At 40.6% G+C, this 12,477-nt stretch overlaps 1 protein-coding gene across 3 annotated transcripts in view; it reads left to right on the top strand.

The window, feature by feature from the left end:
- Positions 1-10,491, top strand: part of FOCAD (focadhesin) — a 191,039-nt gene extending 180,548 nt beyond the window's left edge. For 2 of the 3 annotated variants that reach the window (XM_039544825.1, XM_039544826.1), the window contains exons 38-44: positions 1,066-1,326; positions 2,015-2,104; positions 3,312-3,489; positions 4,661-4,758; positions 6,969-7,220; positions 8,957-9,032; positions 10,038-10,491. In XM_039544825.1, the coding sequence (XP_039400759.1) occupies positions 1,066-1,326; positions 2,015-2,104; positions 3,312-3,489; positions 4,661-4,758; positions 6,969-7,220; positions 8,957-9,032; positions 10,038-10,111 (1,029 nt within the window). In that variant the 3' untranslated portion in view covers positions 10,112-10,491. Of the gene's footprint in view, positions 1-1,065; positions 1,327-2,014; positions 2,105-3,311; positions 3,490-4,660; positions 4,759-6,968; positions 7,222-7,956; positions 8,115-8,956; positions 9,033-10,037 lie in introns of those variants that run through there. The other variant, XM_039544827.1, reaches the window with a different exon arrangement.
- Positions 10,492-12,477: the final 1,986 nt, after the last annotated feature.

Here is a 12,477-nt window from a genome sequence, read left to right as displayed (position 1 = left end):
AGCTGTTCTCGGGAGCCTCCTGTTTGCTGTGCGAGGGGAGGGGGCTAATGTCAGGGTGTCCCCCTCCCCTCTGCTCCTGCACCCCACTTACCCCATCTCCATGTATGGGGAGGGACCACATGACAGGGCTCAGGACGGAGGGAGCTTCCTGGGAGCTGTCTCAACTTGCTGATCTACTTAAAAAGGCAATGTACTTAGAGTGGGGTTAGCCTACTTAAAGGTGCAATGTGCATCTCTCTCACACAGGGTGTGTGTCTCTGTCTCTGTCTGTCATGCTGTCTCCCCTCCCTCCATTCGTCTGCCTTGTAGAGTGTGAGGGTACATTAACAACAATGGGTTAACCCTTGAGGGCTCAGCCAAAAGCTAGTTCATCATTTAGCAGTAAGGCATTCCCTGGGAAATAGCCCACCCTCTGACTTCACCACCTCAACCAAGCTTCACAATCGTCATCACTGTGTAATATAAGAATGGCCGTACCGGGTCAGAGCAAAGGTCCATCTAGCCCAGTATCCTGTCTACCGACAGTGGCCAATGCCAGGTGCCCCAGAGGGAGTGAACCTAACAGGCAATGATCAAGTGATCTCTCTCCTGCCATCCATCTCTGTCCTCTGACGAACAGAGGCTAGGGACACCATTCTTACCCATCCTGGCTAATAGCCATTTATGGACTTAGCCGCCATGAATTTATCCAGTACTAAATTGTTTGTTTAAAACTTATACTGTGTGTGTGTGTATATGTATGTATATATATAAAATATAATCTTTTGTCTGGTGAAAAAAATTTCCCTGGAACCTAGCCCCCTTTATTTACATTAATTCTTATGGGGAAATTGGATTTGCTTAACATCGTTTTGCTTAAAGTAGCATTTTTCAGGAACATAACTACAACGTTAAGCGAGGTGTTACTGTAACTAGTTAATGTTACCTCAATATTAGTAGTATTCCCTATACTTAGTAAAAGGAAGCACCTTAGGAATAGTGAGATAATGGTGTTAATTATCTAAGGTAGGAGGAAATACTTTGAGCACAACCAATGTCCAGTAATGCCCTGTATTTGCCCTTCAGATGAAAACCAGGAAATATCTTTTTATGACTTTGCCCCTATGGATGAAACACGTTGCAGAAGACAAACTGCAGACTTTTACAGAAGTGTTTTTAGTACAGCATTTTGAAACAAAGAAGCACCCAAAAAATCCTGAGCTTTGCCAGAGTATTTTACAGGGACTCAGCCAGGCTATGAAACTTCCAAGCCCTGCCCAATACTGCTGGAATCTTCTGTGCCAGGCTGCAGAGAAAATATTTGAGCTTTTGCCAGAAGAGATTAAGGTAAGAGAAGTAAATATTCACATTCTAGTACAGAATTTTTAAGGGTTTGTTTTTTTAGGGTAGGGAGGGTTTAGGAAGCAAGGCTGGATGGAGGGATAAAAAAGCCACTATAAGATGTTTGCCCGAGTTTTCTGCAGTTGGCAAAATCTTTTTTTTTTCTTTCATGAAATCTGCACTGAGCCATTGGATTTAAAATTTGATACAGGAGTTTTGGGTAAATAATCTAATACCATTCCGGTGAAAAATTTTTCAGATATTCTTTAGAATATGGTAAATTGTAGTGGACTTTGCCTAGCAAATAATTAGGCAATTAAAAAAAAATAGAATTTGTACTGAGGTAAAATAATTGTTGAAATGGAAGCAGAGAATAATCAGGGGAAAAAAACAATTTTAACAGAAAATTTCTCACAGTGACAAATTCCTTGAGGACAACAAACAGAAAATACACCAAAGGAAAAGCACTTTTCTTTAGAAATTTCCAACTTGTTATTTTGTTGAATGTATTTCATTTTACTATTTAAGTCCACCATAAATGCAAAATAAGTGATATATTTTCCAGCTTCATTTTATTTAGAAACTTTATTAAATGATCCAAATGAATAAAAAGGCTCCTAGGTTCTTCATTACTTTAATGATATTAAAATACAGTTATCCATGTATAAACACACACTTTTTTTTCTTTTTCCAGAGAAGTGAAGTGGAGATGTATATTGAGGTAGCAAAATGCCTCTCAGAAATGGCAGATGCAGAGGTTGACCGGATTGCCCAGTTCTCTAAGGTAAACGTGTTTCATTCTAGACTTCTAGAACTCTTCCCAACACTTGTTCATGTGTGGGATGAAGACTCACTGTATCGTTTTACACGTCACATAGAATATTTTAACACCTCTCAAATACTGATTAATGTATCCTCACATCAACCCTGTGTGGTAATGTCATTACCCTCCATTTACAAATGGGAAACTGAGGTAATGGGGAAAAACTCCTATTCACTTCAGTGGGCTTTGAATCAGGCCCTAAATGGCTTCCCCCAAATTCAGACAAGTCTGAAGCTGGGTCAGTAACAGACACTAGGTCTCCTGAATCCCAGTCTAGTATTTTAACCACAAGACCACCTCCCTCTATACATTAGCCATCTGATTCTTTAAACAGACTAAATACAATGTCGTAACCCACTGCGTCTGAGTTCATGAATCCTGGACACTGTTGCAAAATTGAAAAATTGTATTGCAATTTTTTTATTTCACACTTGCCAGTATTATAGATTTTTCACACTGTATTTCAAACGTGTTCAAAATATTTTATGGCGGACAGGATGGCTGAGGAGGATAATGAAATATAAAACTTTCCAACTCCAGATCACTCGCTCAAATAGAGTTGAGATTGCTAATGATCAAAAGTTATGATCTGGTGATGAAGTGACCTCAGTGGAGTGAGTTGGTGATCTCAGATCAAGCCCCCTTATATGCAAGTGTCCATATCACATAACCACCATGGTACCCTTGCTGGCAGACTCTGTTGAGTGCAGTCCAAGAATTTAAACAGGCTTTTGAAACTGAACTATCCTTTCACTATGAGGTTAGTCCCTTGGGGTCAGGATGAAGTCACATTGGAAAAGCAGCGTGAGAAAATCTGCATTGCTGCAGCCCATGTTGTTCCTGTCTTGTGCAAATAAGACTTAAACCAGGGTTGTCACATTGACCCCTTCCATAAGCATTAATCATTGTTTACAAGCATAAGCACAGTCTGATTGTACTGACTTACGTGCATTTCATGTGCTATTATATGACCCCACGTGATATGTATTATATACTATATCCTGTCCAATCCATTTAACCTCCCCCCACTCCCCCAAAAAAGAAAGAAATCAGCTGGCTTAATGATTGAAGGATTCCTCCCATCTCTGTACAGAGACATGTAGTATCTTTTACTGTTGTCACCCAGGAAGAATGTTTTACTTTAATCAAGTTTTTGTTGCTTTTACAGAACAATATAGAAAAGGTCACTTTCATCAAAGTGTATTTAGTTTCTCAAGGCCGACTGTCTTTGTTGAGCTTGAATGATGTGATTGGTATTGCGGTAAGATGCCAGCAGAAAGAAACTGTTGCATGGATGTTGTTTCATAGTTTCTACCATGCCCGAATTGTAAGCCATGAAAACACAGGTAAGGCCACACTGAAGGAAGAAGTGAAAAAGCTTAATGAATCTGCATGAATTATTTTAAATAAAAGTTTTGGTCCAATCAAGTCTTTCTAGGTGCGTTATGTATTATTTTTGAAGTATTATAAATGGATGTGAGGATTTATAGACCAAAAACACAAGGTCACTGCTCTCCAAAATTTAAAGTCCAACTTATACAAATACAAATGGATAGGAGTTTAAATGGAAAGGACTTCAGACGTCATCTGTGTTTGAAGGATTTGCAAAAGTGCTGTATTTGATTGAAATAAGGGAGGTTAATTAGTATGTAAGAAGTGAGATGAATGAAAGAAAATACAAAACTAAGAGTAGCAGGAGATGATAAAAGGAGCAACTGAGAGGCAAGTTAGGAAGGAAGGGAGTACACACCCCCAATACTCACGTTGAAAGTAGTTGGTGTTTTGTTTGGATAAAGAAGGCAGGGATCTGTTTTGAGTTAGCCAGGTCTGATTGATTGATTGATTGCTGAAAGGCATGTGATTGGTCTTGGTAGCTCTTACAAAAACTCAGTGAGGCAGTTACAGGGAAGGAATGTTATCGTTATATTGAATAGTTATATGGTGGTATGCCTTTGGGTACTGGGAGGCTCCTTAAAGCACTGAGACTAGTTGATTAGGCATATAGCTACTGTATTAATTTTATTGATTAAATCTGCACTGGAAGAGGTTTTACACACCACTTCTTATACGCCCCAGATTCTTTCCCAACATGCACTGGACTCAACACAAAGCCTAGATTTATTTGATTGGGGGTGATCTCTTCTGTGTTAGTGTTGGAATGTCATGATCAGGAATCTATATGGGATGCCCACGGAGCAGATCAGTGATATCTGCAGGATGGAATTATTATGAAATATTATTTTTTCATTATCTTTTTCAATGTATTGTTTTTAGTTTGCTAGCTTTAGGGATTGTTATAGCCACATTGTCTGTGTTATAATGTGCATTTCAGCTGTTATTATTAAGGTGCCTATATGCCTTTTGGCATAGGCACACAAAAATTAAATGTTATGATTGTTGCTATTATTCCTCCCGTGGCTTGCTGTTTGATTGCTATGTTGTTTCCTGGCACTTTCTTTTTAAAGAAAAAGGAGTATTTACTATCATTTATGTAAGACAATATTCTTGTTCTTACAGGAGTATTGAAAAGAATGGACTGGCTGTTAGAATTGATGGGCTATATCAGAAATGTTGCTTACAAGTCAATACCTCTACAAAATCTGGATCTTAAAGAGGTACATGCTGTGAAAATATGTAGCTTTCAGAAAAAAATGGTTTCTAATGTAATTTATGTCCTTTCCAAGGAACAAGTATTCTTCTTCGAGTGTTTGCTCATATCCATTCCATGTAGGTGTGTGCACGCCGCGTGCACATTCATCGGAGACTTTTACCCTAGCAACTCAGTGGGTCGGCTGGGCGCCCCCTGGAGTGGCGCCACTATGGCCGCGGATATATACCCCAGCCGACCCACCCACTCCTCAGTTCCTTCTTAACGCCCGTGTCGGTCGTTGGAACTGTGGAGTGCAGCGTAGCTGACCTCCACCTCCCTAGCATTCTCTCAATTTTCTATTCTATTTGTGTATATAGTTCTCTAAGTTGTTAATTTAGATAGTGTAGTTAGTTCTAGTTGATTAGTTAGAGTTTAGTTAGTTAGTCGGGTTCTGGGCTTAGGCCCTTCCCGCCCCGGGGCCGGAGCTCATGCCCGGCTCCCCGGGATTCAAGCCGTGCTCGGCTTGCCATCCCCCGATGCCGACGGGGGATCCACATTCCTCCTGCTTGAAGTGCAGCTAAGGCCGCATCCCGCTTTTCTGCCTAAAGTGGTTTCGGCCTTTCATGCTAATCAGGACATCTTCTGCCCAAAGCCTCACGCATCTCCACGAGAGCAGCGCTTACATTCCTTAGATATCCGCAGGGCACTTGCCTTCTACATCGATCGCACCAGGCCCTTTCGTAAGTCCCCTCAGCTCTTTGTGGCAGTAGCGGATCGTATGAAAGGCCTCCCTATCTCCACTCAGAGGATTTCTTCGTGGCTCACAACCTGTATCCACACGTGCTATGACTTGGCCCATGTTCCGGCGGGCCACCTCACTGCCCATTCCACGAGAGCTCAGGCTTCCTCGGCCGCCTTCCTGGTGCACATACCGATCCAGGAGATCTGCAGAGCAGCAACCTGGTCCTCGGTGCACACGTTTACCTCGCACTATGCTTTGGTGCAGCAGTCTAGAGACGATGCCGCCTTCGGTTCGGCAGTTTTGCACTCAGCCACGTCTCACTCCGACCCCACCGCCTAGGTAAGGCTTGGGAATCACCTACATGGAATGGATATGAGCAAGCACTCGAAGAAGAAAAGACGGTTACTCACCGTTGTAACTGTTGTTCTTCGAGATGTGTTGCTCATATCCATTCCACACCCACCCTCCTTCCCCACTGTCGGAGTAGCCGGCAAGAAGGAACTGAGGAGTGGGTGGGTCGGCTGGCGTATATATCCGCGGCCACAGTGGCGCCACTCCAGGGGGTGCCCAGCCGACCCACTGAGTTGCTAGGGTAAAAGTCTCCGACGAATGTGCACGCGGCGCGCACACACCTACATGGAATGGATATGAGCAACACATCTCAAAGAACAACAGTTACAACGGTGAGTAACCGTCTTTTCCCTCACTTTTTATCTTTTAGAATAATCTCCATTTATCTCCATAAGGAAAATCACTGATTGTTCTCAAAAGGTTTTTAAAATGTACATATATTTAATGTCTCTTAAGTAAGTCTAGCACCTAACCTATGAGAACAATGACAGAGAATGAAAGAAAACTGTATCATGTAGAACTCTATACACTTGGAACTGTTAAAAGGAAAAGCTCCTTTATAGTATGTTAATTCATCTGTGACATTCATTGTCCCAGTAGGTCAGAGTACTGCAGCGGCATTTTTTTTTTTTACAAGGGTTGAACAGTTCAGGGCTACCGATATTATTTGTAGTTATGCTTGCTGAGATACTTAAATCTCATGCTTTGGGGGCATCATTTGATTGCTGCAGACATCAGAAAGGAGCCTCCTCCCTTGCTATATAGCATAGCACTATTAGCCATGTGCAGTATGGAGGTGAGCAAGTGGCTAATCTGCATGGAACAGGATGCCGGGCTTGCTGAAATGCCTGTCCATAAGCATTATTTTCCAGTGTAGATAAAAAAATGAATAAGTGCATTGCTAAAGAAGTCTGGTTCCGAATTGTTTCCATTTGCTTCCCTTGCTTTAAGGATTGTAGTTTTAAAATACTGTTGTACTACTTTAAAGTACAAAAGCCAGACCATTAAACTGCCTTTAGTCTTTCTCTCTCAAAGTTTGAGTATTCAGTTGCCTAGGATTTATCCTGGAGAATGAGATGTCATAACATTTTTTCTTCTTTATTATTTAACTAATGAACCAAACTTGTCTGTTTCCTGTTTAGGCTGTAGACTTCCTGTTGTGGATATTTGCAGCTTCTGTGGTTGCCTGGGCTGACCATGCTACTCCACTACTGCTTGGCCTCAGTGCCAGCTGGTCGTCATGGAAACACAAAGAAGTATTGCCAGAATTGTCTGCAGATGATTTTGGCAAGCATCCAATTGAAAAGCTCTCTGTGCAGGAGACTCTTACTCTCCTTCCAAACAGTGTGCAGCTTTTGCTGGCTAAAGAGCCTTGGAAAGAACAAACACAAAAGGTAAAGCTGCACATAATTTACTTTCTAAAGGCCTGATCATGCAAGATGCTAAGCTCAGTTCTCAGTGGAGTCAGCTTGGGTCTTATGTGAGGCAGCTGTTATTTCCTCTATATCTACTGCATCTGACTTGAGCTCTCATTTTTCTTTATCGCAGTCAGATAGGACTTACTTAAAAACATGCCCTTAAATAAAGTAAGATGCAAGTTGATAAAGAACACTTAAGGGTTGGGTGTTTAACATTAAGTAGGTTTACTTGGGGGGGAGGGGTGTGTGCATGTGCATACTTGCTCCTTCATATGGCTAGTTCGGCATGCAAACATTTAGGGGCAGATCCTCTACCAGTGGACGATCTCTCCTCCCTCCCCCCCACCTCAGTTTATTGTGCACATCATTTACTTGCAAGCCTAATTTAGGTATGCATAAGCGTGTTTGTGTGATTGTATGTGCCTAACTTGGCAAATCTGGCTTGAGTTTCCTGTAATGTATATAAATGGTGACCTCTGTACGTTGACATTTAATTATTTTAAACAAACATGTATGTATTAAGGACTGGATCTTGTCTTCTTTGCATGCACAAAACTCCCACTGAAGTGAGAGTTTGGAGGGTGTGAAGAATGCAGAACTAGGCCATTAATGTTCAAATTTTTAATTAGGTTTTAATAAAGCATTTGAGTCTGTGCCTTGAAAAAATAAACTATCCAGATACATCTGAAATATTGTATTCTCGTCTAGGCAACATACATTACCAGAAAGACAACAAAAATTGGAGGAAAGTCAGAAAAAAAGTGATTAAAAATTATCTGGGTGCTGAGGGCATTGACTTTGGGAAGTCTGGCTAAGGCAGGGGTCGGCAACCTTTCAGAAGTGCTGTGCCGAGTCTTCATTTATTCACCCTAATTTAAGGTTTTGCGTGCCAGTCATACATGTTAACGTTTTTAGAAGGTCTCTTTCTATAAGTCTATAATATATAACTAAACTATTGTTGTATGTAAAGTAAATAAGGTTTTTAAAATGTTTAAGAAGCTTCATTGTCATAAACAGTTAGTTAAGGGTTAAGGGTTTTTTCTACCTGTAAAGGGTTAACAAGCAGTACCTGTGGACACCTGACCAGAGGACCAATCAGGGATAAGATATTTTCAAATCCCTGTGGAGGGAAGTTTTTTTTCTGTTCTTTGTTTTTAGAGAGTCTCTCTTGGGAGTTAAGGGAGTCCAGACATCTTAATCAAGTCCTCCATAGCTTAACAATGATTTTTGAAAAAAATATAAACCTAGCGACTCTCATTTTCTATTTGATTTTTTTCTCTGCACCAATTCTGAGTTACTACTTTATAGATTTAATAGTAAGACACTGAATATTATATGTCCACATTAGGAATGAACAGCAATATTCACCAGCCACCAAATAAATGATGTGTTGGGAATTCACTGATCAAAGACCAGTATCATAATAGAAATAGGCAATAGTGTGGGCTTGCCTCATTTTCATACTGCAAAAAAATAACTTTGATAATCACTCAGATAATTCCTGTACTGTTGTGTTAAATTAAATACTAATGGATTGTTGTAATGCAGTGAAGGGCAAACTCTAACTTGGGTGGATTTGCCATTCAGTCCAAATATACTGTAGCTAAACTTGAGTAGGGTGCATGTCTTAAGCCAGTTTGGTCAGAGAGAATTTGTGGTGTTCTGATATGGACATTCTTTTAATTTACAACTGCTATTCATTTTAATCTTAGTTTGTTGACTGGCTGTTTAATATAATGGAGAGCCCTAAAGAAGTGCTATCTGAATCCTCCAGAGACATGTTGAAAGGTAATGTATTTCTGATATTGTTTATTCCTGTATTTCCTTCAGCACAGGAAAACAGCATTAGTCTGTTAGGCAAAATGTTTGTAGGTTAACATATGTTGATGACAGAACTACATATTGGCTTTAAGATAACCTCCACAAGCAAATAAACATTCTTCTCTTTTAAAATCCTTTTTTAGATTGTTTGATCCCTCATTTTATCTCCCACTCACCAGATAGAATGTGTTGCTCTCAGTTTTAGCATAAAATAGCATCAAACACCAAAAGCTTTGTTAATGTCCAGTTAAGGTTACTGGCATATATCAGTGGCTTGAGTACATGTTGTTTTTAAGGAAAGTTAGAATTAAAAAAATATATATTTTAAAAAACTTCAAGTGTTAGTGCAAGCTTTGTTCTGCATTTCCTAGTGTGTCATTGTTCTGGGAAGACCAGTAATCCAATCAGTTAATGTGGCCTTTAATCTTTGACAGCCAGTTCAAAATTATTTAACCCTGTGTAACCTGGCTAATCCTAAAGAGTGTAAAACTGCTTCAAGACTAACCGTTTTCCTGAAGTTTTTTCAGTGTGCACCCGGGGATGCTTTTGCAGGGACGGGGAAGTGTTTGTAGTGGCCACAAACAGGTTGGGTCCCATGGGAGGAGCAAATTGTGATATGACCAACCTGCCCTTGCTAGAAATGAGACACACTTCCTTAGCTAATCCCTTTCATAGTGTCCTGCCATTCATATGGAAGCAACAGGGGGCTTGGGGAGTAACAGGGACGAGCAGGGAATGAGGTGGGATTATTAGCAAGAGGAGAAGGAGATGGAAGAAAAGTTAATTATTATTATTTTGTATTGTGCTTGTACCTGGAGACCCTGGCTCAAATACCATCCCACTTGTACTAGTTTCTGCAGAACCCTGAAAACAACCAATGAAAATAATATAGAAATAATTGTGATACAGGTGATTCTTGTATCTTACTATACAGTGTGTACATAATCATGTGACCTGTCCTTGTTTTCTCAGCTACACTTCTGGCTTTGAGGTTTCTACCAGAGTTCAAGAAGAAAGCAGTATGGACTAAGGCTTATGGTTGGTAGCCATAAGACAACATCATTGTCGTATCTGACGGCCCTTAATACTGAGAGAAAAATGCATAGCAGAAATGTTCAGTCATCTATAAGTGTCATTCCAAAGAAATTTTATACTATGAAGTATTATGGGATTTTCTTCCCAGGGATTCAGAGAGTAGAAAAGTCATTTGATTTGACTGGTCAGTAGGGCTGGCTCCTATCCTGAGCTGTCTTGGCCTGGTATGAGGACAAACTTTGGGCTACATTTTGAATGTGAGTTAGAAATCTGAATTTCAGAGGTATTTAAATAGTATAGTGAAAGCTGCAGACAGCAGAAAGCCGCCTTTCTGTAATAGGTGGAACCTTTATATGAATAAGTGAAAAAATTAAAAACAAATCTTGCAAAACTGTTGTTTGATGTGGTGTATTTATTAGAAGGCACAACATTTATTTTTTCTGGCTTTTTAATTAGCTTTCATTTCAACTGACAAAATTTCTGTTAACATGATTCCTTCATATTATAATATTCATCATCTAATGTTGTTGTTATACCATGAACAACGCTATTTTTGTGATAGTAGCATAGTTGCCAACCTTGTAACAATTTTACCAGGGACACTTATCCTGGTAAGTGTGGGATCTGGGCATTGCTAGGTACATTTTGATGAATTTCAGGTTAATTTAATCATGAATATTCCAATTCAGGGCCTCAGAAAATTAGGATCTGGATAATTTTCCAGAAGCTTGGATGCTTTTCAAAACCTATGAAGACCCCATCTTCCTTACACACAGTGTTCCATCTCCTCAAATTTCCCACTCCAATAAGATCCTTCTCCTACCTCCATAGATGCCTTCAACTTGCGGGGGGAACGCTGGGAGGACAGCGGGTCTTTTCTACCTTTGCCATGTTAAAAAGAAGATGGCAGGTCTGTTCTCTCCTCAGCATCTTAGTGTCAATGAGAGGACATAGGACTTCTCTCTGTCCTTCTCTTCTTCCCAGCAAGTATATGGAGCTACTCTTATTGGGGAGCCCATTTTCTCACCTCCCTCTAAGCTCCTTCATTTCTCCTGCTATTGAAATCTTATCTCTCTCTCCCTTTTTTCTAATGTTACCTTCCTGGCTTTGTGCCCTCCCATTTATAAGTCCCCTTTCTGAATCTTAATTTTGGCCTGGTCCCTCTTCTTACCTTTAACCCATTTGTGTGTCTCACAATTTAGCTCCCTATGTCTCCAACTTAAATAGGGAAATTATACCCCAACAAGGGTCCACACAAGATGGAGATTAAAGAGAAGCGTAATTGGTGCTAATTGAAGATGCCCCCTCTGCACTGGGGTAAATGTCACCTGTAACTAACTGAGTAAGTAATCCCATAGTGGTCCCTAGTGTCTACTGCAGTGACCTCAATCTGAGCAGTGTGTAATTTAGCTATCCTAGATATGGTAGTTTTCTCGGTTAAGTATTCATCTTCATAGTATGCCACAGTAGTATCTTTATTTTCTTATTACTATTCCCAGTTTAGTATTCTTAACAGCGGAAGTGAATGAATAAATCTTCTATGTCTGCTATTTACTTCTCTTAACCAAGACCCTTCAACCAGTGAGAATCTGGTATGGTACTTGTGTATGCTTTATATTGCAGTAGACCTATGCATTCTCAAGACATGTGTTTTCATTTTGGCTGTGCCTATACTTTGAGCTAGGGGTGTGATTCCCAGCTCAAGTACACAAACTCACATGAGGTCTCATCGAGCTAGTGCGAGTATAAATAGTAGTGTAGCTTTGGCAGCGCAAGCAATGGTGGCATGGCTCCACTATACTGTGTACATGTACCTGTGGGTTTCAGGTGGCCTTGTACTCAGTATGGCTAAGCCATGCTGCCGTTCTCATTCTTATCACTGAGCTAGTGCAAGTTCATGTACATGAGCTGGGAATCACACCCCTAGGTCACAGTGTAGATGTAGCCTTTGTATTATCATTAGCGTGCCAGTAGTAATTCTTAAGAACCATCTAGACCAGTGGTTCTCGACCTGTTGACAGTTGTGGGCCACATATATAGCTCTGTGTTGTGGGCCGCATCCGCACAATATATATACTGCCCATATGGCCCTGAGGATGTCATAGGGGTTGCAGTTGTGTGCTGATTGGGCCACAAGCAGGCCACGGCTGGAGAACCACTGATCTAGATCATGAGTGCATGATTCATCAAATCAGCCTGTTAATTCTTTGTGTAGTTTGAGATTAACTGAACACATTTTTTTGCAGCTGCAAGTGTATCTGCGTTTTGAACACCTGGCCCATGACATCTTGCACCTTGGTAGTGCAGAATCAATGTTGACTGATATACACACTGTAAAACTGAAAGCCATTTACATGCTCCAGGTGCCCATGTGCAG

Source organism: Mauremys reevesii, linkage group 6, assembly GCF_016161935.1.
Source record: "Mauremys reevesii isolate NIE-2019 linkage group 6, ASM1616193v1, whole genome shotgun sequence".
Lineage (NCBI taxonomy): Eukaryota > Metazoa > Chordata > Testudines > Geoemydidae > Mauremys > Mauremys reevesii.
This window is presented reverse-complemented; position numbering and strand designations above follow the sequence as displayed.